This window comes from Cavia porcellus, unplaced genomic scaffold (genome assembly GCF_034190915.1).
Source record: "Cavia porcellus strain 051 isolate PalLab524CR breed Dunkin Hartley unplaced genomic scaffold, mCavPor4.1 scaffold_16, whole genome shotgun sequence".
In the NCBI taxonomy this organism is placed as follows: domain Eukaryota; kingdom Metazoa; phylum Chordata; class Mammalia; order Rodentia; family Caviidae; genus Cavia; species Cavia porcellus.
Window position 1 is genome coordinate 31,954,339 of NW_026947499.1, and position 26,570 is coordinate 31,980,908.

General features: G+C 53.2%; 4 protein-coding genes across 14 annotated transcripts in view; 2 read left to right on the plus strand and 2 right to left on the minus strand.

Moving 5' to 3' along the window:
* Window positions 1–108: 108 nt before the first annotated feature.
* Window positions 109–3,247, minus strand: Rpusd1 (RNA pseudouridine synthase domain containing 1). 5 transcript variants are annotated; one of them, XM_013142069.3, is made up of 6 exons: window positions 3,041–3,235; window positions 2,509–2,698; window positions 2,255–2,378; window positions 2,005–2,107; window positions 1,778–1,879; window positions 109–1,408 (listed from the first exon to the last, which is right to left on the minus strand). In XM_013142069.3, the coding sequence occupies exons 2-6, from the start codon at window positions 2,688–2,690 to the stop codon at window positions 999–1,001; spliced, it is 921 nt and encodes a 306-aa protein (XP_012997523.1). In that variant the 5' UTR covers window positions 2,691–2,698; window positions 3,041–3,235; the 3' UTR covers window positions 109–998. The 5 variants fall into 5 exon arrangements, with proteins under 5 accessions (XP_012997523.1, XP_012997521.1, XP_063082319.1 ...); XM_013142067.3 differs by having other exon boundaries at window positions 2,509–2,701; XM_063226249.1 differs by having other exon boundaries at window positions 2,509–2,879.
* Window positions 3,248–3,339: 92 nt separating this feature from the next.
* On the plus strand, window positions 3,340–12,110 carry Chtf18 (chromosome transmission fidelity factor 18). Of its 3 annotated transcripts, none has more exons than XM_003478085.5 (22): window positions 3,340–3,536; window positions 3,640–3,831; window positions 3,916–4,063; window positions 4,258–4,426; window positions 4,884–4,976; window positions 5,065–5,117; window positions 5,233–5,341; window positions 5,864–6,073; window positions 6,588–6,685; window positions 6,970–7,093; window positions 7,186–7,337; window positions 7,606–7,699; window positions 7,963–8,061; window positions 8,132–8,262; window positions 8,955–9,099; window positions 9,891–10,115; window positions 10,195–10,344; window positions 10,426–10,556; window positions 11,128–11,272; window positions 11,386–11,514; window positions 11,759–11,816; window positions 11,892–12,110. In XM_003478085.5, exons 1-22 carry the CDS (start codon window positions 3,446–3,448, stop codon window positions 12,026–12,028), a joined length of 2,883 nt encoding a protein of 960 aa, XP_003478133.1. In that variant the 5' UTR covers window positions 3,340–3,445; the 3' UTR covers window positions 12,029–12,110. The 3 variants fall into 3 exon arrangements, with proteins under 3 accessions (XP_003478133.1, XP_012997201.1, XP_005007426.1); XM_013141747.3 differs by having other exon boundaries at window positions 8,156–8,262; XM_005007369.4 differs by lacking the exon at window positions 3,640–3,831 and having other exon boundaries at window positions 3,343–3,536.
* Gng13 (G protein subunit gamma 13) lies at window positions 12,067–14,068 on the minus strand. Of its 2 annotated transcripts, none has more exons than XM_003478430.5 (3): window positions 13,911–14,068; window positions 12,339–12,470; window positions 12,067–12,226 (listed from the first exon to the last, which is right to left on the minus strand). In XM_003478430.5, exons 2-3 carry the CDS (start codon window positions 12,434–12,436, stop codon window positions 12,121–12,123), a joined length of 204 nt encoding a protein of 67 aa, XP_003478478.1. In that variant the 5' UTR covers window positions 12,437–12,470; window positions 13,911–14,068; the 3' UTR covers window positions 12,067–12,120. The 2 variants fall into 2 exon arrangements, with proteins under 2 accessions (XP_003478478.1, XP_005007425.1); XM_005007368.4 differs by lacking the exon at window positions 13,911–14,068 and adding an exon at window positions 13,640–13,753.
* The window catches only part of LOC111754000 (uncharacterized), a 105,493-nt gene continuing 92,094 nt past the window's right edge, over window positions 13,172–26,570 (plus strand). For 2 of the 4 annotated variants that reach the window (XM_063226251.1, XM_063226252.1), the window contains exon 1: window positions 13,172–13,846. In XM_063226251.1, the coding sequence (XP_063082321.1) occupies window positions 13,402–13,846 (445 nt within the window). In that variant the 5' untranslated portion in view covers window positions 13,172–13,401. Of the gene's footprint in view, window positions 13,965–18,544; window positions 18,679–26,570 lie in introns of all 4 variants that reach the window. The other 2 variants (XR_010039778.1, XR_010039779.1) reach the window with 2 other exon arrangements.

Here is a 26,570-nt window from a genome sequence, read left to right on the forward strand (position 1 = left end):
ACTCACAATGCCTGAAGGGAGGGCTGGTCAGTAGCAGCTAGGACCTTAAGATCTATTGTGGCCCTGCTGGATGCACTAGAGCAGACATCACTGCACCCATGGTCACTCTTGGGATTGGTCACTGAACATTTATTCCAAATCCTATGTCCCAGCTGCAATCAGGAGCATGGTGTTATTGTGGGAACAGAGAAGGTAGGGCCAGGGTGCTTCCTGAAGGCAGAGTCTGACACCGTGTGGCCATGTGGGAGCAAAGCAGGTACTGTTGTGGTGGGAGCTGTAGCCAGGGCCCAAAAGCTCAGGAGCCAGAAGCAGCAGAAGCAGCACCCAGGTTGGGTTTGAAGAGACAGGCCTCTGCTGATGCATGCATGGCCCCATGCATCAGGACCAGGCACTGAATGCAGTTAAAGGAGGACAGGGCCCTAGACAGAGTCCAACTAAAGCAAAGGCTGGGCGGGAGACACAGTGGGACTGCCAGAGAGGGTCTGGTCAGGCTGCAAGGTAAGAGGATCAGGGAAAAGTAGAGTGCCTCAGGACACAGGACTGGGGGGGGCCTGTGGCTAAAGGCCAGGTGAGGAGGCCTCTGGGTGAGCAGGGCACTACAGGAAATAGCTGCTGGGCCCAGCAGGAACTCACCTGGGGGCAAAGGCTGGCCAGATCTTAGCTCTGAAGCTATCAGCTAGATGGTCTCTAATAAGTCTGTTAGATGAGGCCCTAGGGCAGTGACAGGTAACTTCTGAGAGTGTTCAATGATAACAAACAGCTGGCTGCAGTACATGTGCCATAGGTTCACCATCACTGCTAGGGAGAAACTCTGGAGCCACAAAGCTGTTCAGGCAAGAAGAGTATGTTTTACCCAGGCGACACTGGGAGGATGGCCCCCTAATCAGACATCAATCCCACAGCCTGAGAGCACTGACCTCCAAAAGTCATGCCTAGCTGGTCCTCTGCTTGCCCTACCAGCCCCTTGCCCAACTGAGTCCAGCATCCCACAGTGGCCTTCAGTTGTCTGGTTCCAGTGTCCATTCTGATAGCCACTGCAGGTAGGATGTTCTTTGAGCCTCAGTCTCAGGGAGACCCTGCCCTGGCCCAGGTAGGGGTTTGGAGGGGCTACAGGGCCCAGGGTCCCCATCCATGGGTTCAGGGTCAGGGGCGGCCCGCAGGGCCTGGACAAGCTGGTCAAGAGGTTGTACCAGGGTGTGGGGGCACCAGCAGGCGTCTAGGGTAGACAGGAAGGGATCCGGCGTGCAGGCTTCCACACACTCGGCCAGTGTGGGGATGCGCAGGTAGAACGCGTGCAGCATCATGCGGAAGGGCTGGTCCTCCTGTCCAGTGGCCTGCCCATACGTCAGATCACCCACAATAGGGTGACCAAGGGCACTGCAGTGCACACGCAGCTGGTGAGTCCGGCCTGTGGGGCAGGTGGAGGTCAGGCTAGGGTGCGTAGCTCTAGGCCCAAACCCTCTCCAGCAGGTTCCCTTGATGTAGCCTTGGAATCTCATGACTACCCCTTGGAATATAACCTTTTGTCCTCTACTATCATATGAGATATCAAGGTCAGAACAAGAAACTATTCTGGGGTTGCTTCTGATGAGGGCTGAGCAAGAGCACAACTGGTCCTGTTGGAGACTCCAGCAAAACCCTCCCAGCAGGAAAAACATCCAGCAGATCTTATCACTGGCTATGCTCAGGTACTCAGTTGACCCAAGTAGGCCACAAAGTTTCTGTGCCTCAGCTCACTTTCTTGTATGACTGGAGCCCTCCCTTTCCCTGGACACACCTGTCAGAGGCTTCAGCAGCACTTTGGATACAGGATTGCCGTCATATAGCCCATGCTCCAGGACCAGCAGCTCTGTGAGACTTGGCTTTGGGTTCTCGCAACCTGGGTGTAGGGGCAGGTGTGTCAATCCCTGATGGGCTGACCCCAGATGGCCAATTCCAGATGGCCAGTTCTGTGCAAGGCCCTTGCTGGATGTGTGCCCTGGCTCCCAACCCTGGCCATCGTACCCTGTGTGCCCTCGATGCACATGGTATGCGTCCGACCTTCTGTGCTGTTCCTGCCAATGGCATAGCTGACTGTCAGCTGGCTCTCCTGGACGTGGCCCCGGACCTGCCAGGTAAGGGGTACCACATGTAGTTCAGTGGGCCATCCTACTGTCACTGGGAAGCCTGCTTGACATTCAGGTGGCCATGTGAGGCCTGTGAAAGTAGGTGGGAGTCCAATGTCTCCCAACCCCCACCCTGGCTCCATCCTTACCAACGCCAAGTAAGCCTTGGTCACACGCCGCTCTTTGAAGCATCTATAAGCACTGCCTGCAGCTGCCTTGTTCAGGGCCACACACAGTGCCCCGCTGGTGGAGAAGTCCAGCTGGTGGCAGAACCTATGGAGGGCAAGGGGCAGGGATACCCAGACACTGTTGGATGGTGGGTAGTGCCCCCTGACAAAGCTCAGTGTCTGAGCGAATTCTCTCCAGTGGCTGCTGCTATGGGTCACTTGTGCAGACCACATACCTGAACCCGTAGCAGGTGTCAGGATCAGCCAGCTCTGGAAAGTGGTGTCGAAGCTGTTTCTGCAGGGTTAAGGTCTCCCGCCAAGTCTTGCAGTCAATGCGCAGGTCCCAATGTTTGTTCACCACCAGGAAGTCACTGCTCTGGTACACGATGGAAAGATTCTCCATGCTGCCCGGCTCCATGGCAGGGCCTACTGCGAGGATGAGAGTGAGCCCCAGGTCTCCAAACAGCAGCGGCACTGCATTTCTGGCAGGATATGCGCGCCCACAAGGTGAGATCCCTTTCTGTCCCACCTCAGGGAGGGGAAGCAATGGGGCGCGGTGGCGTACGGAAGTGGAGGTTAGTCCGCCTTGCCCTGGGTTACTTCAGATCTGAGAGAAAAAGCTGTGCTGTGGGCCTTCCCTAAGTGGACAGAGGGCAAAGAGAGGGGCTCCCGAGGTCCGCAGGGGCTCTCGACCCCACTCGCGCGTGCCCTAATAGTCAAACCCCGGCTCTGAGAGCCTCTCGCGCCTCCATCCACCTCAGGACTGACCTACGGGTTGTCCGCGAAGTCCGGGCCCAGATGTCACTGGGGGTAGGGGTTCCAGCCGGTGTTACCAACCCGGGCGCCCAGGGACCCGCGAGCCTCGCCTTTTCCCCGCCCACTGCCCGCCTCATTGCGGACAAGCGGCTGTATCGGCCAATAGCGAGTGCTCCAGGTCCCTGGTGCGCCCACTGAGCGGGACTCTGAGGGCTGACTGGTGCGTAGCCCTTCCCCTGTCCTGATGACCAATGGAGGGCGCCGCTGGGCACGCCGGTCACTGATTGGCGGTAGTTGGACGCTCGGGGTGGAGTCAGAGCGTGGCGGCGGCGGCAGTGGCGCGGGAACTTTGGAGCGTCCTGGGAAAGGAGTAGGCGGTGGCTGGTGTCCCCAGTACTACGGTCAGGTTAGGGTGCCATGGAGGACTATGAGGAAGAGCTACATGGCGTGGAGGACGACTTCCACAGCCAGTTCGCAGCGGAGCTCGAGGTGCTAGCCGAGCTGGAAGGTGGGTGCAGCCCGGGGCGCGCACTGGGCTGTGAAGATTTCAACGCTGCGGCCAGAGCACTACTTCTTTTCCGGGCATCGCCTATGAGCCGCTTTCTCTGCAGGGGCGCCATTCCTGCCGTCCTCCAGGCCCTCGCCGCCTCCCATGGCCGAGGCCTGCCCAACGTTCGAGGAGGCCATTGCTGGAGGGGACGCCGCCACTCGGTCCTGCCCCCCTGGTTCTCTAGGCAGCACTCGCGGTGCCAGAAAGCGGCAAGTGGATGCCGCTTTCCCCAATAAGGAGCCCCTGTCCCACAGTAATTCCACAGGCTGCTCCTCTTTAAGGTGGGAGTGTGTTGGGAAGTCGCTCTCGTTCCAATCCCTCTGTTGTCTCTCTTCAGCCCCTAAGGTCAAGCGGTCCAAACTGGAGGCAGTCAAGAGACTGAACTTTGGGTCAGAGATCGAAGATCTGCAGTTTCCTGAGTCTCCACCAAGGGACATAACCCCCCCACTGAGTCCTGAAGTCCCCACTGAGCTGTGGGGTTCTGGGTGTGTAGCTTAGGGCACTCTTTTTTTTCCTGTCTGTCTGTCCAAGAGGCGTTTGGAAGGATTCTGTTTCCTGGATGAGGTCTGAAGAGTGGGAGCCTGTGGGAGGTCTGGCGCCCTAAGGGGGGTGGGTTCAGGTACCCCTCCCAGTGTGACAGGACATGCAAGTCCCTGAGCTGAGCCCCATTCCTTTCTAGACCTCTGGATGCTGCTGCAGATGCAGGTCTCACACAGGCCTTGCATAGCACCCACAATCCTGTTTTGAGGCGGCCCCCTGTCTTAGAGGATTACATCAATGTGACCTCCACAGGTGGTGACCGAGCCTTTCTGTTGCTCCGTCCAGACTCTACAGGCAATGGAGTGCAGGTGAGTACTGCATAACTACAAGTGTGGGGCTGGCTATGGCCATTGTATTGGATGGACATGTTGACTCTGCCCAGGAGAGGGTTTGGACTTCATGTCCACTGCAGGCCTCTCGGCAGCTCACAAGCAGCTTTTGCCTGTTGGTTTGCTGGAAATGGGGATGTCCATGCAGCCTGAGAGCAGGAAAGCAAAGTTGCTAAAGGAGGGACAGCTTTAGTAGGCCCAGCCTTCCAATCCCACCCTAACAGTAGGCTCCTATTCACTTCCTTTTCTGCCTCTTTTCTCTGCCTCTTAAAGCTACCTTCATTAGACTTGTTCCCTGTTGGTTACTTCCTTCCCTGTTGTCTGTGGTCAGATGGTTCTATTGTGTCTCACCCATGTAGCTCCTGAGGGCAAAGGTTTTTGGTGATATCGTGGTCTAGGAAGGGGTCTAGAGGTAACTGCTCCCTTCCCCAACCAGAGCCCTCTCTTGGATGTCAAGTGGCGAAGCCCTGGCCGACTAGACTTGCTGGGTGTCTCCTTTGCTTCCTTGAAGGAGCAGGTTGATAATGAGGTGAGGTGTTCAAGGTTTGCTGGGGAGTGTGGGTAGTAGGGGGAATGGCACTGGAGCTATCCTGACTTGTCCTGTTTTGTTTGCATAGCGACGGCAGCGGCTGATACAGGAAGCCCAGCAGCTCTCAGATACTCTGCATAGGTGACTTGGTGGGCCTTCTTGGTTCTGGGACTAACCTTTGTGGGGTGTTTGTGGCCATGGTCTTTGTGAGGGGTGAACACTTGGGTGTGTTGACTCAGGACACACTACTCTTTAGCCTCAGGTCTGAAGAGGAGAAACCAGCTGATGACCAGGGCACTTCCCAGCACTGCCTCTGGGTGGATGAATTTGCACCCCAACGCTATACAGAACTGCTCAGTGATGATGTGAGGTCTTGTTCTTGTTCAGGTGTCACTGACTTCCCTGTTTGCAAGAGGGAAGAATCAGGGACTCAGTTGATTTTTGTGTTGGAAAACCACTGGGCTGTCAAGATGGAGTGGGGGCTCTGGTCTGCCCCATTGGGAAACAGAGTCATCACATATCTGGTTTGCTGCTGGCCACCTGTGACTTGCTGCAAGCTGGTCTTTTTTGTCCAGGGTATTTCCTGCCCTGTGCCTCTTCCCTTTCTTGATGTGTAGCATCTGATGCTGGGGTTCCCTGGGGAGGGCAGAAAGTTTCAAAGGCTGGGCCAGGATGTGGAAATATAGGCCTGCTATGTGTCCTTCATCTTCCTAAGCCTTGGTGGCCTTACTTATAAGACTTACAGTAGCTGGCTGATATGAGGGGCAGGCAAGACCCTCAGGCCAATGCTGGTGCACCTATAGCACACATGTCACAGCTGATTATTTGTTATTAAAAGCTCTAGAAGGTTCAGATAACTGCCTTAGGCCATGCCTCTCTCCATGCAGTTCACCAACCGCTGCTTGCTCAAGTGGCTGAAACTGTGGGACTTGGTGGTGTTTGGCCGGGAAAGGCCTGCTCGGAAGTCCAGGCCCAATGTGGAGCCAGCCTGGACTGGCAAGGAGGCCATGGTCTCTGGCAAGTGGAAAAGCCAGGAGCAGGTGGTGGAAGAGATGCTGGAGGCTGAGCTGGATTCAAACCGGCGGCCCCGGCAGAAGGTGAGCCCCTCTTAGCCTTAATATAGACTTCTGAGCCTGAGACTATCCTCTGAGCAGTTGCTAGTATTGTATGCTTGGAGGTTCGAAGGCATCTTTGATTCTTCTAGAGGCTGTGGGTGTGGTGTCAGTGTTTATACAAAGTGCTAGCATTGCATGGTTAAATTTTGTATATTTTTGGCTAAAGGTTTTGAAAATGCCAATGCCCTTCAAAGGATTCTTTGTCTAACTATCAAGGTTTGCTTGCACAGTGAGGAGTTTCTGGTGTTAGCCACTCACAGGGTCCTGACTGAGTCTCTGTCAAGTCCCCATATAATTTGTCCTTTGCAGGACTTTCTCCTGCTTTGAAGAACTGGCTTTGCACTCTGAGTACTCTCAGTGTTCTGATTTGGTGACTGGTGTTTGGAAAAATGGCTACTGGCTCCCAGCCTTGTGGGGCCCGGTTTTTAGCCTCTTGCTGGATGGGCTTCCTCCCAAGGTTCTGTGGTTTTCAGTGCATTTTCTGTCTCAACTGCAGGTGGCCCTGCTGTGTGGGCCCCCAGGGCTGGGCAAGACCACACTGGCACATGTGATTGCACGGCATGCTGGGTACTGTGTGGTGGAAATGAATGCCAGGTAAGTGGAGAAGAAGGCCTGGTACCTGGTCTTTTGTCTGGCCTGAGGCATTTGATTGAGTCTGGGCTCTACCCTTGAGGCCTTTAACGGTTGACTGCCTCACAAGGGGTCAGTGTCCTGGATATGTGATACATGTCCTTCATCAGAGCTCACTGAGGTTGCTGGTGGCCATGTTCAGTAGGGGAAGTAGTGTAGGGGTGACCCCATCATTGAGGATGTCCTGCTGGGGACCCTGGGGATTACCCAGGCTGCCTCATGACACTGTCCTCATCTTACTGTTGCAGTGATGACCGTAGCCCTGAGGCTTTCCGTATGCGCATTGAAGCAGCCACACAGATGGAATCAGTACTGGGTGCCGGTGGAAAGCCCAACTGCCTGGTCATCGATGAGATTGATGGGGCCCCTACGGTGGGCTTCCTTATTTCGGGGCAAGCGGCGGGGAGGGAGGGGCGCAGCTACCAGAGACTCTGCTCACTACATTCCTCTGTATTTTCCCAAAGGCTGCCATCAATGTTCTCCTGAGCATCCTGAACCGCAAGGGTCCACAGGAGGCAGAGCCAGGTGGCCCACTTGTGTCCTTAGGAGGGGGCAGGCGGCGCAAGACAGAAGGGCCTCTCCTGACCAGACCCATCATATGTATCTGCAATGATCAGTGAGTGGGGTGACCTTTATTGGATGGAATATTCTAGTCTCAGTGACCTGCAAGGAGATGGCCCATCCCACATGGGATCCTGGCCTCTGACCAGCAAGTGAGTTGGTCTGTACTGATCAGGGGCTCTGGCTTCAGTGACCAGCATGTAGGGTGGCCTGTATTGGGGATGATGGGGGCCTGGTCCCAGCCTTGGAATAGTCTTGCCTGGGCCACTGTGTTTGTACTAGTGTGACCACACTAGTGTGACCACAGCCCACCCTTTCTATAGGTTTGTGCCATCCCTGCGACAGCTGAAGCAGCAGGCTTTCCTTCTCCACTTTCCCCCAACTCTGCCCTCAAGGCTGGTGCAGCGGCTCCAGGAGGTCAGCAAAGCAGAGCAGGCAGCCAGGGGTTGCTCGGGTGACATGGGAAGAGGATGATATGGCCTCTGTCCCGGTCCCTTCCCACCTGGCTTCAGGACTAGTTTGGCCTGTGGTGGTGGGCAGTCAAACAGGCACAGAGGCCAATCTTAGGGACCTATAGGACTGTTGTTCATCTATCTGTTCCTAGAGAGCTGGACTGTGGCCATGGATGGGCTCTTGAGGGTGGACCACATAGCCCTATGGCACCCTTACATTCCCTGCAGATCTGCCTGCAACAGGGCATGCAGTCCGACCCAGGTGCACTGGCAGCCCTTTGTGAGAAGACAGACAATGACATTCGTGCCTGCATTAATACCCTGCAGGTAAGGTAGGCAGTCTGGAGGGGTGGGGTGAGGTGGGTATTGGCAGCCTCTAACCTCATTGCTCACTCAGTTCCTGCATGGGCGGGGCCGGCAGAAGCTGAGTGTGCAAGATGTGCAGACTACTCATGTTGGCCTCAAGGACCAGCGCAAAGGACTTTTCTCTGTGTGGCAGGAGGTTTTCCAGCTGCCCCGGGCCCAGAGGTAGGTGTGTGTGGCAGGCGAGCCCCAGTCCAGATGTCCATAGTGCTCAGGGCCTCAGGAAGCTGACTCAATGAAGGTCAGTACCACTTTTACCGACAGGCCCAATGTCCATGACTCGGGGGCTGTCTAACTTGGGCTCCAAGGTTCTGTGTTTCCATACCTTTATGGCTCAGTGCCCGAAGGTGTTGCGGGGACTCAGGGTGCCATTGTGTCTGGCTTTACCCATCTCTACTACCTGAGCAGGACCATGAAGCTTCAGGTGGGTAGGGGCAGTTTGTGTGTCTGCCAAGACTCAAGTTAGAGCCCAGCAGGTATGCTGGTTTGGTCAGTGCCTCAAACAGAGTGGGAGATACCCAGGGGCTCCTGGATCTGTGATGTAGAATTCCCAACCTGGCCTCCTGTGGAGGTGACCTTTTTCTGAGAGTCCCCTACCCTTAAGGTCAGTCCATATCCAGGTCTTCCTTTTAAGGCCTGGGAGCTCCACTTAGGGTAGTTCCACTTAGGGGGGGTTCCCCAGGTATCTGAGGCCCCAGTGACTCTAGGGTGATGTAAACATAAGGGTAGCAAGGGCTGGGAGGGTGTGACTCAGAAGACTGAACGGAGCACTGGTAGGGTGGGAGTTGTGAGCCCATCCGGAAGAGTGGGGAGGCCCCCATCCCAACCACAGCCTTTATCTTTCTCATTTCTTATAGGCAGCTTGGAGGTCAAGATGCTCTGCTAGCCCACACATTGCTGCCTAGTGAGAGGGATGTGGCTTCTCTGAACCTCGCCTCCCAGCGCTTCTACCACATTCTGCAAGTCACCACTTCTGCAGGCGAGCATGAAAAAGTGGTCCAGGTACCTATCCTTCATATGAGCCTTCCCTTGTGCTCTAGTGCTAAAGAGAATAGTTGGGAGGGAAATCTAGATGGTGACATGGTGAGAAAAGGCACAGAATGGGTGAGGAGTAGAGGGCATTAGAGAGGCTTCTGAGGGGTGTTAGGGACAGGGACAGAAGGTTGTGAGGATCCTCAGGAACTAGGGAGAGGAATGAGAGAGGGAAATGGGGGCATGGGTTCTGGCAGTGGGTCATAGGTCATTGCCTGTTGGCTGCAATCATGTGCAGGGTAGAGGCCTCTGCTGTGGTCCACATGGGGTTCCAGGGCCTGGGAGGGGCTGATTCCAGATGTAGGGTACATGGGGTAGAGATCATGTGGAGTTTTGGTCTAAGCAGGTGGCAGAGGCCCCTCCATGGGGAAGCCTTCCCTAAGCTGCCTCCCAATCCTAAGCAGCTTTGGATTAACAGCTGAGGATCTTCAGCCAGTCTGGAAATCCGCAGCATGGAAGGGCATATTGAACAGCTGTACAGATGAGACTCCCAAGTGTGGGAGTCTGGGGCCCCCATGCATCTAGTGGGGGAAGTTTGGGGCTTCCATGTGGGTGTGTAGTAGGGGGTTGGGGTCTGTGCTCCTGGTGGGGTAGACAAAATTCTCTCACACTTCAGGGTGGACCCTTTAGGTCCTGGCTATTCTTGTATGCTTCCAGTTGAGGCCTGCACCAGGGCCTTTGAAAGGTGGACAGAAGGGATAGGTCCTGAGGTGGTGCTAATGCTGGGAGGCAGATGAGGCTCACTTTCTTGCTTCCTCCAGGGCCTTTTTGACAACTTCCTGCGCCTGCGGCTGCGGGACTCCAGCCTGGGATCTGTGTGCATGGCCCTTGACTGGCTGGCCTTTGACGACCTGGTGGAACGGGCTGCCCATCACGGTCAGAGCTTCCAGCTCCTGCGCTATTTGCCCTTCTTGCCTGCAGCCTTCCACATGCTTTTTGCCTCCAGCCATGTACCTCGGATTGCCTTCCCCAGCAGCCAGCAGGAGGTATGCTCTGGCTTTGCCTTGCCAGGGTCTGGCTTCCAGATGGTTCTAGTGATATAGCCATGGCTTATCTCTGTCCCAGGCCCAGAACCGAATAAGCCAGATGAGAAACCTGATCCAGACATTGGTATCAGGCATCACACCAGTCACCCGAAGCCGAGCCACACCTCAGACCCTCATCCTGGACACCCTTTGCCTGCTCCTGGACATCCTTGCACCTAAGATGCGCCCCGTAAGTGCCTTGTGTAGAGCAGAAGGTAGGGTGCCTGGTAGGGGTGTCTCAGGGTTTGCTTAATCTCCTACCCGGCCCCAGGTGAGCACACAACTATACAGTGCTCGTGAGAAGCAGCAGCTGTCCAGCCTTGTGGGCACCATGCTTACCTACAGCCTCACTTACCGCCAGGAGCATACACCTGATGGGCAGTACCTCTACAGGCTGGAGCCGTGAGTCCCTAGCCCCTGGGTAGGAGATGCCTAGGGCTACAGGATGGGTACCAGAGCCCACATGGTCATGGCAAGATGTCTGGGGTGGTCAGTCCTGCTTAGCCCTACCCAGGAATGACTGGGTTTGGTGTGGGTACATTGAGGGCACAACCTCGGATCTGAGACACTGTGGCAACTCTCCCAAACTCAGTGTTCTCCCAGTTGGGTGGCTTCATGAGTAACATTGATAGCTATACAGGTGCTGTGGGCTAGTGTGTGAGGCACCAGAGCAATGGCCTTGCGGTTCTGTGGTTTAAATGAGGGCTCTAGTGTTCAGAATTCTGCATCCTTTGCCCTGCCCATTGTTTTATTTTCTCTCTGTGTAGGAAGGCTCCTTTAATTTTTTTTGCTTACAATTGGGAAAACAGGCTCAAGGCTATTAATTGCCAGCTGTCATAGGGCTGGGGTATGACTGCACTGGGACCTCATCCCCCATTCCAGAGTCCCACTTTGTGGGGTTAGAACACCATGTGGGCCTCTGGCCCTGATCCTGCTGATCAGTGCCATGGTGTCCTGCCCTGCCCCTGAGCAGGAATGTGGAGGAGGTCTGCCACTTCCCTGAACTGCCTGCCCGCAAGCCTCTCACCTACCAGGCCAAGCAGCTTATTGCCCGGGAAATTGAAGTGGAAAAGATGCGTCGAGCAGAGGCTTTGGCCCAGGCAAGGGTTGGTCCCCAGGTGAGCTAGATCCCTTGTGAACCTACCCTATTGGCAAAGTGGGACCCAGGAAGTGGATACTATCCATGGTGTTGGCTCTGCCCAGCCAGCCCTCACCACAGTGTTCCCTGCAGGTAGACCAGGGTCCCCCAGGGCCTGAAAATCTTGTTGGAAGTGGAGATAAAGGGGTGAGGCAACCTCCTCTGCGCAACCATGAGCAGCGACTGGAACATATCATGAAGAAAGCAACCCTGGAGGAGCAGGTGGGATGGGCAGGGTTAGGCAAGGCTGCTGCTGGGGGTTGGGTGGGCTCTGGAGTAATGGGCTGGCTCTGAGGTCTAAGGATGAACCTGTTGGGTTGGGCTGGGATCAATAGGTGATGGGCTGTAAAAGGGGTCTCCAGCTATAAATCCTTGCCCAGGTTCAAGGCCTCTGTCATAAAACATGTGGTATTGTCCCCCCGCCTTTCCCACTCAGCCCCCTATACCTGATACCCTTTTCCCACAGCCTGAAAAAGACTTCTTTGGACGTTTGGTTGTCAGGAAAGTGGCAGCTCCAAGCACAGGTGTGTGGGGGTAGATGGGGGGGGGGTCCTCCAGGGGTTGGGGGCAGCTGAAGAGCAACTGTGTGGTCCCTACAGAGACTGAGGCCCCAGAGAAGGATGCAATAGAGTGGCGCATGGGCACTGCAGTGGGCAGGAGTGAGGTCTGGTTCCGCTTCAACGAGGGCGTCTCCAATGCTGTGCGGCGTGGCCTATACATCAGAGACCTATTGTAGCCCAGGACGCACAGGGAATGCACCAGGAGGACACGCTGTCTGGAGAAGTCTTTTTTATAATAAAGTCACACCTTACACCTTCTGTATCTGGCTCACAGGATGGCACACTTGCCCTTCTCCACCCAGGGGTTGTTCTTCATCAGGTCAGGGTTCAGGAAGGGGTCTTTGGGGATCCCATCCTCAATCCATTTGAGGAGCCTGTGGGTAGGGCAGGAGTGAGTGCAGGCCCTTGAGACACCTGTCTCAGGAGCAAGGTCCTGCACACAAATGAGATGAAAATGAGACGCATGGTGGGTAGGTGGGGACTCACTCCGGAATGGTCTTGGAGGACATCTCCCTCTTGAAGGCCAGCTGATACTTGAGGCTTTCTACCTCTTTCTTCATCTGGGGCACATCCCACTCCTCCATAGCGTCAGGGGCTTCGGAAGTGGCCAGCCTGAGGCTGGAGGGCATAGAATAGTGACCGTGAACATTTTAGAGATGAGTGGCCAAACTGCAACCCAAAACCCACTTATTTATTGCACAGTGCCAACACTGCAATTAAATTTCAATACTAAGGTTTTAGTTTAGAAAAAAACTCATACTTTAATGTCCTGAAAGAAAAATGTGTGCCATAGCCACCATTGGCACAGGAGGAAGCAACATCGGGGGCTGCCATCTACTATCTATACCTGGGACAAATCCCAGGGCCACACTACTATCCATTCTTCTGAAGGGCTACAGAGGTGGTGCTGGGGTGTTAGGTCCAGAGCCCTATGGGGCCCCACTAATGAAGCCCCATGTGCTCCCCTTCCCCAGCAGAGCTCATTAACAGTACAGCAAATTTTCCATCCTTTGCACCCTGAGCTTCACCAGGCCCAGCTCTGGTCTGGAGAGCAAGCCACTGTATTCCCTGCCTTGGGAAGGTTCTCTGGTATACACACTGGGTTTGACTCCTCCCAAGCCGCCTGCCCCCCGTTGTAGGGCCCCCATTTCTGTCAGATTATTAGGCAGAGGTGGGACAAAATTGTAGGGGGCTGGATACTGCCTGTTCCTTCTGCATCCCTTCCTCTGCTTTGCATGACAGACCTCACTCCAAGGGCTGGTTAATGCTGGGCTGGGAGGATTTGGCTGCAATTTGCATCTCTGGGGTGTGTGGGCTGAGGGTCTGGAGATAGACAAGCCCAAGACTCAGGCTGTTGGTAGCCTCCACAGGTGTGGGGGACCTGACTAGGGTACAGCAGCCAGAGGAGCTCAGTTGAGATGCTGCTGGGTGCAGCTGGAGTAGTGAGGGTAGGCCGCCCTCTGCCCTTCATTTCCTTGGTTTCTGGGGACCAGGGGTCCTCCGCTGTTCCCCAGATCTGGCCCTGTGGGCCTTGGGAGGCGGGGCTGGCATGGCCTCCTGGCACCTGCTTCAGTGGGTTGTGGGTGCACTTTGGCCACCTCTATATCCGGGCACTGCAGTTCCACTGGCCAAGGGCAGGAGTGAGAGGAGACCCCAAGTTCCCGCGCCCTACCCTGGTTCTTCTCTGTGGCTCCGCAAGCGGATAACCACGTGGGCGCGGGAGCAGCCTGAGCCTCGAGAGCGGGCCCCTCCTGGGCTGGGGTCCTCACCCGCCCCGCTAGCCATACCTGCCGCTGCCGCCGCCGCCGCTACAGCCGCAGCCGCCGCCAAGCCCAGCCGCCGCCCGCACATCCCGCGACGCCCCCGGCCGCCACGGCGCACGGCGGCACGCACGGCGTACAACACGCGGCCCCGGCACGCAACGCGGCTCCCGGCGCTGGGGTCGCTCTGCGGGCTGCCACCCGAGGTGAGGCTCAGCCCAGGGACAGAACTGGGTAAGCCCAAGATCCCTGGGTCGCAGTTCCCTCCCGGCAGGAGAGATTCTGTCTATGGACTTACTTTGGAAGGTGACAGCGAGGACCAAGTAACGTCAAGGACTGAGGGATGCGCAGAGTGAGTCGGGGCTGGCGAGCCCCGGAGAGCCCGGCGGGTGCCCCGCCCACTCCTGCCACCTGGGCCCGGGCGCCGCCTCCTTAGGCTGAGTCCAGCTGGACCTCGAGCTGAGCTCGGCCTCCCCAGTGGGTGGGGCACACAATCAGGTGGAGCCTGAGGGGCCAGATTCGCTTGAGAGGGAGGTGCTCCAGCCGAGCTGAGTGGGCTCTCATGGGTGACTTTCTGAGCTTTCTTGTGCTGCGATCCAGGATCTCAGATGAGTAAATTCTGTCCTCTTGGTACCTCTGGCCAGTAGAAGGGAATTAGGGACTCTCTCTGATCTCTGGTGACCGTCGTTAGTGTCCGCTGACAAGCAGCTGTGGGTCAGAAGAGGTCCTGGGATCTGGGCCCCTGCAAAGCTGCTCCCTGCTCGGGCCCTGCACCCTCACTCCTAGGTAGTGGTCCCTAAATGAAGCACTCCCCGAGGATGGGGCCCTCTGTGCCCACCCATAGTAGGAAGCACATGTTGCCCTTGGTATATGAGCAGGCATGTGCTTGGTTGAGCTTGAAAGGGGCATTTTTTTTTTTCAGCCACAGACTTTCTGGGACTCTGCATATCAGTCCCCTTCCCAAGGCCCCATAATGAAACCAGGTTGGACAGCTGTCCTGCCTTTCACCTTCTAAGACAGCTACACAGAGCTGAGGGTGTCCCCCTTTATGCTACAGCTCATTTCTTGGTGTCCCTATTCAGCTGCCCTGGTGTGCCTGTGTGCTTTTGGAGGAACTGCACCCTAGGGACCACCTGGTGACGATACTGCATCCTGGGTGGGGGCCTCCAGCCAGCAACAGCAGTCTCTAAAGGGACAGGCCCAGGCTTCCCAAAGATGCCTACAAAAACCAGTCATGTGTTGTCCACCCCCCTCTCCCGCAGTTTGGACCAGTCCTCATCAGGTGCTTGGGAGCTTCCCTGGGCAAGAGCAAGGGCCTGTGGACTGGCTTTTTGGGGCCCTCTTGGACAGCAGTACATGTGGGGATCTCATAACACCTCCCCCCATACATCCAGACCCTGCAGGGTGCTTCATGGGCAGATGTTCCCCATGCTCTCAGGCCCCAGGACTCTCATGTCATTCAGAAGGCTTCTCTGCTGTGATTTCATGAAATGGGGTCACCCACACTTTTCAGCCCCTGATGGGCATCAGTGCACAGCTGGACCAGGAGGTGCTTGCAGAACTGGGGCACATTGGGGGGGGGAGGGATTATTTTTATTGTGGGTTTAGGGGGTGGGAGAGCTTAAAGCCTAAGGCACCAGTCCTCTTGGCAGATGGCTGCTCCTCCTGGCAAGGCAGGTGATGAATATGTCTCTCAAAGCCCCCTGGCCTGTGTTTATTTTTTCCCTTCCTGAGCTCCTCCTAACATTGTGCTCCTTGGGAGTGAAGAGCAGGCTGGGGTCCAAGGTCATACCAGAGATCCCTGGACACAGCAGACTCAGGGGACCACAGAATGCCTGGTATGCAGTGGGACATAGCAGCATTTCCAACGTGGCTCTATGGGTACACTCAGGGCTCAGACCTGGGACGGGCATCTCAGGATGGTGCGCAGTGATCCTGGCCCTGGCATACATCAGTGTACCAGGCACCAAGGGTTTTAGATTGTCCTTTACAATTATATTGGTCCCAGAGATGTCACCTGGGGGTATTTAAGGCAAGACAGATGTGAATCCTGGGGTGACCTCAGGCCATATCCAGGTGATGTGAGCATCCATTGCCAAATCACTAGGAGGAACAAGTGGTTGCCATGTAGAGTAAGCAGTTGCTTAGGGGCCATGGAGCAGGGCCAGGGTAGGTGAAAGGGAGGAGTCATTGAAGGAAAGACGCCCTTGAGGGTTGGGCCCCACCTTCTGTCACATGTCTGTGGGGTTTCCAGTCCTGGTCACACCTGCTGCTTTAGGAGGCCTCAGGACTAAGAGTAGTCTTTTTGGTAACCCAGGTAGTTCAGTGACTTCTGTCTATTCCCATGGGAAGGACTTCAAGGTGCCATCTGCTCTAGTGAACCAGAGACCCCATTCTGGCCAAGACAGGGACTCTACTATCCTCTTTCATCTTCCTATCCAAGCTAGCTTTTGAATGTCCCCACCATATGTCTAGGTATAGTCCTCTATCAGTCTAAGGGGCCTCGGAATCTATACTCCGGACCTGTAGACCACAGCGGTGACTGGCTTGAGCAGTTCTTAGTGGGAGAGACTTTTGGGAAGGAGTGATCATTTTCTCTTGTTGACTAGCTGCTGCCATACAGATACTGAGCAGCCATCCCACGGGCCTCTTCATGAAATCAGGCCACTAATTGGGCCACTAGGTGAATACACACAGGGCTTCTTCTGCTGGCCTAGAAATGGCCACCCGGAGCAGCAGAGTACTTGAGGCCAGACCTAGAGACTGGCCATTCTGGACCCTCTTGGACAGCAACAGTACATTGATGATACCAGAGGGCCTCCCCAACCCACCCTGCTTGAGAGACACTTAAACTCTTCAGGGGTGCTTGGTGGACAGATAGTGCCCTATCCCTCTGGCCCTTGGACTCCAAGTTCACTCAGGAGTCCATGCACAGCTGAGCCTGGAGGAGAAGCACATAGAGCTACCCCACAGTAACCTTAGGGTTCAGGCCAAAGCTCTGCAGGGGGCTTGGCTGCTCTGGCAGGCTGTCTGAAAGAGGGAGCAGAGGCCAAAAAGCAGGTTCCCTGAGATGCATCCTTGACTATGGCTTTGTGGGTGGGATGTGTTGGTCCCTCTGTCTTAGGGTTGTGAGGGGACATAGACTGCCAGGTCATGCTGGGGAGGGGCAGTGTTTTGATTTTGGAAGTGCCAAACAGGGGAGGGAGAAAGTTCCTCACCACAGCCCCCAAATCCAAAGGGACAAAGTGGCCAATGGTGTGCTCAAACCAAGAAGGGATCCCAGCCAGCCTATGCCATGGGCCTGCAAAGGCCATGCTGAGCGAGGCCCTGAAGCCCAGTGACATGTTGACTGCGGAGACTAATGTGGGAGTAGAAAAATGCCAAAACCCCCTGTATTTCACCAAGTTAAACAGTTAAAAAATCTAGACAGCTTTTATAGCATCTTAGAAAAATTGTAAATGATTTTCAAAAATAATTTAGATTTACAAGAACAAAAACCAGAAAATTTCAAGGGAATCACAAATGGGTAGCCCTTGTCTACAGCCATGTCCTGCCCTAGCTGTGGCAGTGAGGCCTCCATACTACATACACCTGAACTCTTGTGTAGCAGATCTTGGGGAAGCACAGCTTCTGTTAACTTGGCACATCTAGAGCAGCTTTGTGGCCACAGGTAATTCCAATCATCTGAGGATACTGCTGAATAGAAAGACTGCCAAAAACATATGCCTTAGAGCTCATAAGGACCCTAAAAAGCCAAGGTCCTGTCAGATGTGGGTACAGGAGGCACAGGGAACTATGAAGACAAGCCCTGTGTCAGATGGCTGCACCTCCTGGCCCCGTAGACACTGATTATTGCCTCAGAACAGGGGTTCAGTGTTGGGTAGAATGGTGGCTGCCCCTGTTCCCCACACAGTGTGTGGGGATTGGATGAGGGCTTGTTCAAACCTCGAATCTGCAGGTCTTTAACAGGACCGACTGGCCAGGTATCCTGAACACAGGTTAAGCCAAGAACATTAACTAACAAGTTATAAGCTTCCCCAAAACAGTGATGTTCAGCTAGAGGTGGCAGGAGGTCTCTGTAAGGTCTGTGGGAGCCGAGGAGAAGCAAGAATTGCTCTCTGATGCTGGCTGAGGTTGGCTACCAAAGGCTCAATCCCTCATTTCACTCTGTGCTATAGAGGTGCCAGCTACAGGCTACCTTCCTTCCTACTCTTGGCAGCTTCAGACTATCACTTCATAATAACCCCAAATCAGGAACATGGGTTTTAGAAGAAAACACACACAGATATATACACTCACTTTGGCACAGTGAAGGTTGAGTGATTTGCCCAAGCCTGTTTAGGAAAGGTCAGACAGCATCTTCCATCCACTTAGCCCCATTCACCAAACAGCAGCCACTGCAATAGAGCATCCAAGTCAGTCTCCCGGACCTGGAACTGCCACTTCCAGCCCTATCTAGGCAGCTAGTTCTGCCCAAGCAGGGTGACCTGGTGCTGTATCCACTAGGCTCAGCAGAATTACTGGTAGACAAGTTTGAAAGAACAGCAGAGTCAGAACTACCTCTTGGTAGGCTGCTGCACTGGTGTGTCTTGATTCTGGCTCTGAGATCCCCAGACTGTCCCTTAATTCTGGCCAGCAGCCAGGTAAGTACAGATCCATGTGGGATACAGAGGGGGACAAGGTGGAAAGGAGTCTGTGTCTTGAAGCCACCTGTCACAAACTGTCCTTGGACAAAAAGGAGTGGGAAAGCCCCACATAGTTGGGGCTATTGTGGCTGGAGCTAAGCCCTTTTCAGGCCCCTGGGGGAATGCCCAGGCCAGGCCTGGCAGTGAGACTTAAATGTCTCCCATGATGTGAGCTTCTGGGTGCATAGGGCTGGTGACCATATCACAAACTCATAATGTCAAATAGCATAGCAGTCTTCTCTCACAGGAGAGCCTGGTAGAAACAGCCTTGAGACTACAGAGTTCCTAGAAGAACAAATGGAGGAGTCATACCACAAGGACACTGCTATATTCTGTGCCTTCTCTGGTGCCCCACAACTGAGGATGAGCCAGAGTCTACAGGTATGGCCTTACCCTGAAGATGAGGATGTATTGCTGGGTGGATGGTGTCCAGCCTGGGTGGCAAGTGGGCACCTGTGGGAGGGCAGAGGGCATGGAGCTGTGCCTCACTCCCTCCTGTACTGATCAGGAAGGCTGTATTCTGGTTTGGTCATTTGTAGAGGTACCTGTGAGGTCAGCTTGTTCGGGCCGCTGTTTGCTCCAGGGTGATGCTAGGTAGGGCGCCACAGATCTCTGCCTGCTCTTGAGCACCCAGTGCAGACAGACAACCCTTACTGCCACTGCTGAGAGAGAGGGGGATGGAGTGACCTTCCCTGAAGCTGAGACCTTCTAGGCTTAAAGTGCTTTGGGAACTTTTCCTGCTATCACATTAAGAACCACTATCCTGTGGTCCCTGACTGTTCTTGTACGATTCAAGATATGTATAGCTGTGAACTTTGTGATGTGAAAACATTTTGCTGCCTGGTGAGCTCAAAGAGCCCCAGTCTTGTGTGCCCCCAGGTGGCATCACTCTCATCTACCTGTGTGAGTTTTGGGGTGTCATCAGTGCTATTATGGGCTGCTGGTGCCAATGGACCTGCTGGATTGCCTGTTGGCTTATGCCTGTCCAGTTCCAGAACTGCCTGAAGCTGACAAGGGACTGATCAGAGTAGAAGGAGCACCTTTGGGGTGTTATATGTGCAAACAAGAAACTGTGACTAAACATCCTGCTCCTGCTTTGTTTGCCCCAGGCTGGGAGGATTCAGGTGTTGTCTTGACTGAGCCCATTTGGCCTTGTCTGTCCAGATGGCCTCCATATGCTGCTAGCCCTTCCACATTTGTTCTGGTCCCCTGCAAGGCACCTGGTCCCCACCATGAAGCTGGCTTTGTGGATCTCTATAGTAGCTGCTCTTGTGCAGGACTGTGACTTAGCACTTTTTTTTTTTTTGCCCCATATTTTGCTTGTAAGCACTTTTTTTTTTGAGACAAGGTCTCACTATGCACAAGTGTCCTTGATCTCACTGTGTAACCCAGGTTGCCCTCGAACTGCCATGATCATCTTGCCTCAGCCTCCTGAGTTCTGGGATTAGAGGTCTGTCACTACAACCAGCTCTTGTACCCCACTCTAGCCAACAAACACATCTTGGAAGTCAGCCTGTTAAGTAAACTCCGCCAGATCACAGGAGTTGGGAAAGGAAGTGGAGCAAGGCTCCAGTGCCCTCCTTGCCCTGTTGAGCCCTTTCAGGATGGCAGGTTTGTAACTGATGGGCCTCCTGAACCCAGAATCTGCCAGCTGCTACATGACAACTTAGAACCTAGAGAACTACAGTCTGCCTAGAGAAACCTCAGGCAGGAGGTGCTCAGGCAGGAGGGTTGGGACATCATCCATGTAAGAATCTCAAGGGTCATTATCTGTCTAGCACGTATGTTCATGTATGCATTTTGCCACCTGCAGCACCCTCTTGACTTTGCTCATTTCCTGCAGCACAAGAGCAAGGAGAATGAGCAGTGAAGTTGACCAGCTGGAGGCTGAGGCAGAAGTAGACTGTGCTTCTTTACAAGGCCACCAGGGGTGTTCTTCACGTCATATTTGACCTCTGGAGAGGTTGCCCTGTTTGGTTATCAGAGGGTTCATCCAGCCAGACCACAGCTCAGCTTGTGAGCAGAGTGGCCTCATTTCTCCTCCTTGGTAGAAACAGCTTAGTGGTGAGTGTTCCCCAGGATTCCCACTCGTTACAGTCTACCGTGTCTAGCCTATCTCTGACGGTCCTTCCACAGCACCTGTGGGACCTTTGCACACTTTCTTTGTGCTGCGTGCTGCACACTGGGCCCACAGAGACTCAGCCAGTTTCTCTGCACCACACAGACAGGCTGTACAAGGAGAGAGACCCTCATCAGAAAGGAAGCGCTAAGGAGTCAGCGCATTGGAGAAATCTCAGCCCAGAGATGTGGAGCAGGTACTTAGCAAAAGAACCACAGCCACTCTACAAATGGAATGCCCCACACAGACCTAACCTCTAGCAGCAGGCCATCCAAGCTCTAAGAGAGGCAGATGTCATACATGTGTGTAGCCGCCAGGTGGCCAGGGCCATTATCAGGAACCTTGCACCCTGTGCTTTGCCCAGACAATCCTGGAGTACTCAGGTGGTGCGATAATGGTGGGGAGTGGGGACGACATGCAGGCTTTGCTGCTGTGAGGGTCAGGATGGGGATGGGCAGGAGCCACCAGGGCCCTCTGAGGAGGCAGGCCGCAGGAGTAGATGGCAGGGTTGTAGTAATGGAGAGGTCTCACCCTAAGCCTGGAGTGCTCTTGGACCTTGCTGTCCATTAGTATATGTGCCATCGACTTCCAAGACTCAGTGGTTTCTGAGTCCTGCCAGGGCTGTCAGCAAAGTTCGGTGGATGCATTTTTGACACCCATAGTCTTCGCAGAATGCCTGTTCAGGAAAATGTCCCCAGGTGCTCCCTTCCACTTGGCTTACAAACGACACAACTCTAAAAGCCTAAAATTTAAAAGAACGCATAATTCCTTTATACGTTTAGATCTTTAGGCTCTGCCTTTGCTGTGTCTCCACTGAGCACCGTCATAGGAACTGAGCCAGCCCGCAGAGACGGGTCGCTGGGGTGGCTCAGCCTGCTTCTGTAGCCCTCCTCTGCTTTTCTCCGCGAAGCTGGGGCCAGGCAGGTTGGGGTGGGGCGCGGCCGCCCACAAGCTCAAATTTCCAGGCGCCAGTCTTCTCTGGGGGCTCTTATTTGTGCGGGAAGGCCAGACCCCGCCCCACAGCTAAACCAAGCCCAGTCCAGAGAAAACATCACTTACTTCTGTGTTGAGAGAATTTTTTTTCCCCTTTCCACGTAAAGACCGGAAGGGGCAGGGCGCCCAGCGGGTCGCCCATGTGACGTCATGAGATCACAGCCATCTTGGAGCGGGGCAGCGGCGCGGAGTAGGTGGAGCCGCCATTTTGGATTTGGGCATGTATCCAAAAACTGGTTACTATCCTAATGAAGCCTAGCAGTAGTGTCATTCCAGTTCATGGGACATCATGCTGGGTCGAAGACTCATATGCATTTGTGTTAGTTTTCCACAGTCTTACGTGTTAAGTATTTTGAAGATGAGGAAGATCCTAGGCCTGTGGGAGTAGATGCTGGGAAGGGTGCCCCATAACTTGCATAGTTTCCACTGGCGGCTTATCCATCTGTGCACAGATCAGGGAAGAAACCCTCCTTGTAACTGACTATCTACATCATATTCCATAGGTTTCTTTGGCAGCTACTTGTTTAGGCTGTAGTTGCCTTCCTTAGTGGACCTATCCCAGTTGCCTGTGTCTTGTGAGTTCTATACATGATTCTGCCCTCTGCAGCCATCTTCAATTAGTAAGGACAGCTCCTTCTCTCCCTGTGACTCAATAGTCTGATGCTGCTCATACGCAAACCCACTTCTTCTCCTATAAACAACCTTCCCATATTCTTAGTGGATTCAGCCTATGCGCTGTTTTTGAGGCAGAGTCTCCCTTTATATTCCAGGACGGCCTTAACCTCACTGTGTATCCCAGGCTGGCCTCAAACTGATATTGCACCTCCTGCTTCAGCCTCCTAATAATAGGTGGGTGATAGGTGTAAGCAACCATACCTGGTTGTGCTGTTCATCTTTATGCTGTAGCATATGTCCTAATAAAGCCTCTTTCTGGATGTCATATTCCTACCTATTAATGATCTTTATCTGGAGGAGAGCATGTTGAGCTGATGTGCTAAAGGCTGGTATACCACAGTTGCCAGTGGTGAAACCTGGAATGGCTGGAGCTGCTAACACTGAAGACAGCTGGTAGCTGGAGAGTGACAACAAAGAATATCTGGGCACCATCATCTCCTGTGGTGGTAGCTTTTGGCCTTATGGAGCAAGAAAGGCAGCTAGCACTAAAAGAGCTGACAGCTCCTGGCATTCAAAGCACAGGGCCATTAACACTAAAAGAGCTAAACTTGCTGATTCATGGTTTCTATATAAATTGAGCAAGAACCTTCAACCAGTTGTTAAAATCTGGTTGACCCTTATGGGAACTTCTCTTTAGAGAGCCATGAAGAAGGTAGGCAATGGTGCCAGTCATAGCAGATTCAAGGACAAGCCCAGATCTAATTTCTATCTTCCTTATAGCTAAGAATCCATGATAGGTGGTGAGAGTTTCAGTGGGTGATATGGAACTTCAGTGAGTGACTCTGCTTGGGCCTGCAGGAGCTTAGCCTGAAACAATGGCCATTCCTAATATTTGTTTAACATGAGGGGAGACTTTGAAATGCCTAATTTGTTTTTGGTTCTTTGTTTCTGCTTTCCTCAGCTCTTTTCTGTCTATAAAACTAAGCTTCTCTAGTCTGTTCATTGAAACATTATATTTTATGAAATAAAGTTGTCTGATTTTTTTCCTGCAAAAAGCTGGAGAGGGCCCCAAGGAGGCTAAAAAGTTGTCTAGTGGCTTCAGGGAAAGGGTCAGGCCAAAGCTCTGAAGCCGTGTTTTAGAGGAGCCCCTCAAAGGCTGCTGGGCTTCAGGGCCTCCTAGTCATGCTAGAGAGTGAAATTTTCAGAGATACTTACCCATGCCAGCCTGCAGAGATTAGTGAGGTGGTTATCCATCTTCTTGATGAGCTTCTTTTCTTCTAGAAAGCATTTCACCAGGAAGTCACAGAAATGGTGGTCTGTCGTGGCAGAACATAAAGCATGAAGACCCCAAAGAGCTTGATTTAGGTTCTTCTTTTGGGCCACGGTGGCTTCTGTGACACTCAGGGTTTTACCCCACTAATCGTCACAAGGTTTCTGCATGTCCTGGGAGAGAGTGTGGCTGCTGTGCTGGTTTGCATCTTCAGGAAATGCTCAGCACTTGTATACTTCTTGGCCAACTTGCAGAAGAAGTGGCCCAACGTGCCTTTAGAGCCACCCTGTCAGACTTGAAAAATGGTAGAGAGGGGCAGGTGTAGGAGGTCTGCAGATGCAAGTTAATGAGGTGGTTGAAGGAATCTCTACCTTGGAATAATTCTGACAAATCTCAGAGGCCATGGTTGGCCAGAAATAAGGAGGCATCTGCAGAAGAATGGTGTTAGGTGGTGCGGGAAGCAGAAGATGTGTGAGAAGATGGTCCTGGGAATGAGACCAGATGTAAGTGAAAGAAGAGAGGGAGTGGCCAAACACTCTTGAATGCACTTCTGTATGCACTGCTACCTATTCTGGAATTCAAAATAAATGCCAATGAAGATTTTTAAACTCAAATATACTGTAACTTAGTTGTTTTACATGGGTGTGTATGGGCCACCTGCTTCCTGGATTCTAAGGATAGCTGTGATGGTCATCCAGTGAAACTTGCAGAAGCCTGGATGGAGCCACTGCAAAGGAGGGTTATGGGATAGGCTTGGGGGACTTGTAAAGTAGAATCAACAGGACAAGTGTCCCAGGAGCATTGCTCAAATTCACGGCATCAGATGTCCCACGAAACTAAGCCAAACAAAGTACTGGGAGCTTCCTACCCTCAGTTTAGAGCCTCTGGACTTGGGCAGGCAGAGACTCATGTAGGGTTTTGTCTTGCAGTGTCTAGGGCACTCAGGACCCTGGAATAAGGGAGTGGTGCCTAGGGTGTCACTGGGCTGTTGGCTACCCACAGTGAATCTCCTATACTGAGGATCCTGTGGCCATGTGACCTTCTGGAAAGGGAGACTTGATTCTCAGGAGCACTGCATGTGGACAAGGGCTATCAGGTCACTGCCATCAGCTGGGAGGCAGCATGGCATGTGGGGTGGCTATCTACTCAGGCATGGATGCAAGCTCCAGTCCTGCTAGCTGGATGACATGGCCCAATCTCTGAGCTTCCATCTGCTCATCTGAGGATGGGGAGAGCAATCCCACCTGGATCTGTCTAGAGGGCTAGCCAAGGCATTGTGTAAAGAGCTTGAATGGTGTCCATAGATGAACATTATTAAAAACAGCAGCATCACTTAGCTATGAATGAACTCAGGTGGAAAATACTAGTTAGGTCCGGGATCATACAATTCTGAATGGAATTTTTCTGTGGCTCAGATATTATATTTAAGATTCAAAGGTGAGAAAAGAAGGACCAAGTGGTCCCATGAGTAAAGCCATGGCATATTGGGTTTAAGCATCTTCCAAGTCCTATACATAGGCTGACAGACTCATTGGCTGGCAGAGATTAGACCTTGTGTTAGTTTTCATCATGATCTGTTCCATTAGATATTATCCGGATCATCCCTAGAGATGCTGAAGATGCTGCAACCTGGACCCTCTCTGGTGAATGCCAGAGATGTACCAGAATTCCAGTGATGTGGAAGGACTTTGAGAGTCTCTGTGTCTGGTAGCAGGAAAAGAAAGGCCAGGGTGGGTGGATAGTCTCAGGAACAGGCAGACAGTCACTAACCTAAACCAGTAGCCTCTTGGCTCCCAGAATTGAAGGTCTGTTCCAAACCTAATGCACACCTTCATCAGATGTGATTCTCAAAGTCTTCCACCTAGGATCCCCACTCTACCTGGCCCAGGGCCAGTGGAGAAAAGAATGACCAAAGATATCCTGACATTTGAGGCAGTCATGCGCAGGAGAGCCCACAGACCAATGCCTGGGGGATTTCCAGTGGAGGAAAATGGCCTTGAAAGTGAAGAGGATCTTAAAACAGGCATGTTTAAATAGGGCAGTTCTGTCCCCAGGGTCCTGGGCAGCCTGGAGTCATCTGTGGTGACTCATGAGGACTGCTGCAGGTGGCCGACTGGGGGAGGTGGGTAGGCTGTACAACACCGAACATGCAGGATGGCCATCCCCGGGTGTCAGAGTGTCCAGGGACACCTTAGGTCTACGATCCCTCCTGGCCTGGAGCTTGGGGCTAGGATTCTGTGGGTTGGGCAGTACATGCCCTGCTGCCCTTAGTATAGCCACTAGGTGGAGCTGCAGGCCCGAAGATCCTTGCCTCCTTCCAGAAGGATTGGTGGGCCTAGGCTGACTGTCAGACTCTAGTCTCAGGACCTCTTCACACTTAAAAAATTTTTTTGAGTTGCTGTGTATGTAGGTCATGTCTTTGGATATTCTTCATTCTATTAGGCATGGGAAAGAGAACAATTTTTTTTGTGTGTGGTACTGGGGATTGAGCTTAGGGGCACTCTATCAGTGAGCTACATCCTTATCCCCTCCCCCCCATTTTAAATTGTTTTTTTTTTTTTTTGTCTTTTTCCTTTTTATCGGTACCAGGGATCGAACTCACGACTGCCTGCTTGCAAGGCAGGCACTTATGCCGCTGAGCACTTATGCCGCTGAGCTAAACCTCCAGCCGCTTAAATTGTATTTTGAGGTAGTCTGGAGCTCATGATCCTCTGGCCTCAGCTTCCTGAATAGCTGTGATTATGGGGGTGTGCCACCACACCTGACTTGCTGATCTTGTTAAAATACAGATTGCAGGGGGCTGGGGATATAGCTCAGTGGCATAAGCGCCTGCCTTACAAGCAGGCAGTTGTGAGTTCGATCCCCGGTACCGGTAAAAATGAAAAAGAAAAAAAAAAAAATACAGATTGCCAGGAGTTGATAGTATAGTTCAGTAGTAGAACAATTACCTAGCCTATTCCAGGTCCTGGGTTCCCTAGCAACACATATGCACACACACATAAGCACATGCACGTCCCAGTGGACAATGTGAGAGGGGCTGAGTTGGCAATTTCTTTTTTGTTGGTGGCAGCAATCCTCCTGCCTCAGCTTCCTTCCTGAGTGCTGGGATTACAGGTGTGTGCGCCCATGCCTTGCTGATAATTGTGTATTTTTTCCGCTAGATTATTAGCTGTTAGTAAGCCTAGAAATGGTCATTGTTTTTATTTCCAGAGCACTGGACATTTGGATTGTTTATATTTTCTGTAGTTTTGTGCTTTCAAATGTGTGAATTTAGTA

Coding starts and splice junctions, on each gene's coding strand:
- Rpusd1 (XM_013142069.3), bottom strand. CDS start 2,690: ATGGAGCCGGGCAGCATGGAGAATCTTTCCATCGTGTACCAGAGCAGT. Junction 2,108..2,254: donor CCAAGGCTTACTTGGCGTTG/GTAAGGATGGAG, acceptor CTTACCTGGCAG/GTCCGGGGCCACGTCCAGGA. Junction 1,880..2,004: donor GTGCATCGAGGGCACACAGG/GTACGATGGCCA, acceptor CCCTACACCCAG/GTTGCGAGAACCCAAAGCCA.
- Chtf18 (XM_003478085.5), top strand. CDS start 3,446: ATGGAGGACTATGAGGAAGAGCTACATGGCGTGGAGGACGACTTCCAC. Junction 10,116..10,194: donor TCCCCAGCAGCCAGCAGGAG/GTATGCTCTGGC, acceptor TCTCTGTCCCAG/GCCCAGAACCGAATAAGCCA. Junction 10,557..11,127: donor TACCTCTACAGGCTGGAGCC/GTGAGTCCCTAG, acceptor GCCCCTGAGCAG/GAATGTGGAGGAGGTCTGCC.
- Gng13 (XM_003478430.5), bottom strand. CDS start 12,436: ATGGAGGAGTGGGATGTGCCCCAGATGAAGAAAGAGGTAGAAAGCCTC. Junction 12,227..12,338: donor TCCTCCAAGACCATTCCGGA/GTGAGTCCCCAC, acceptor CCCTACCCACAG/GCTCCTCAAATGGATTGAGG.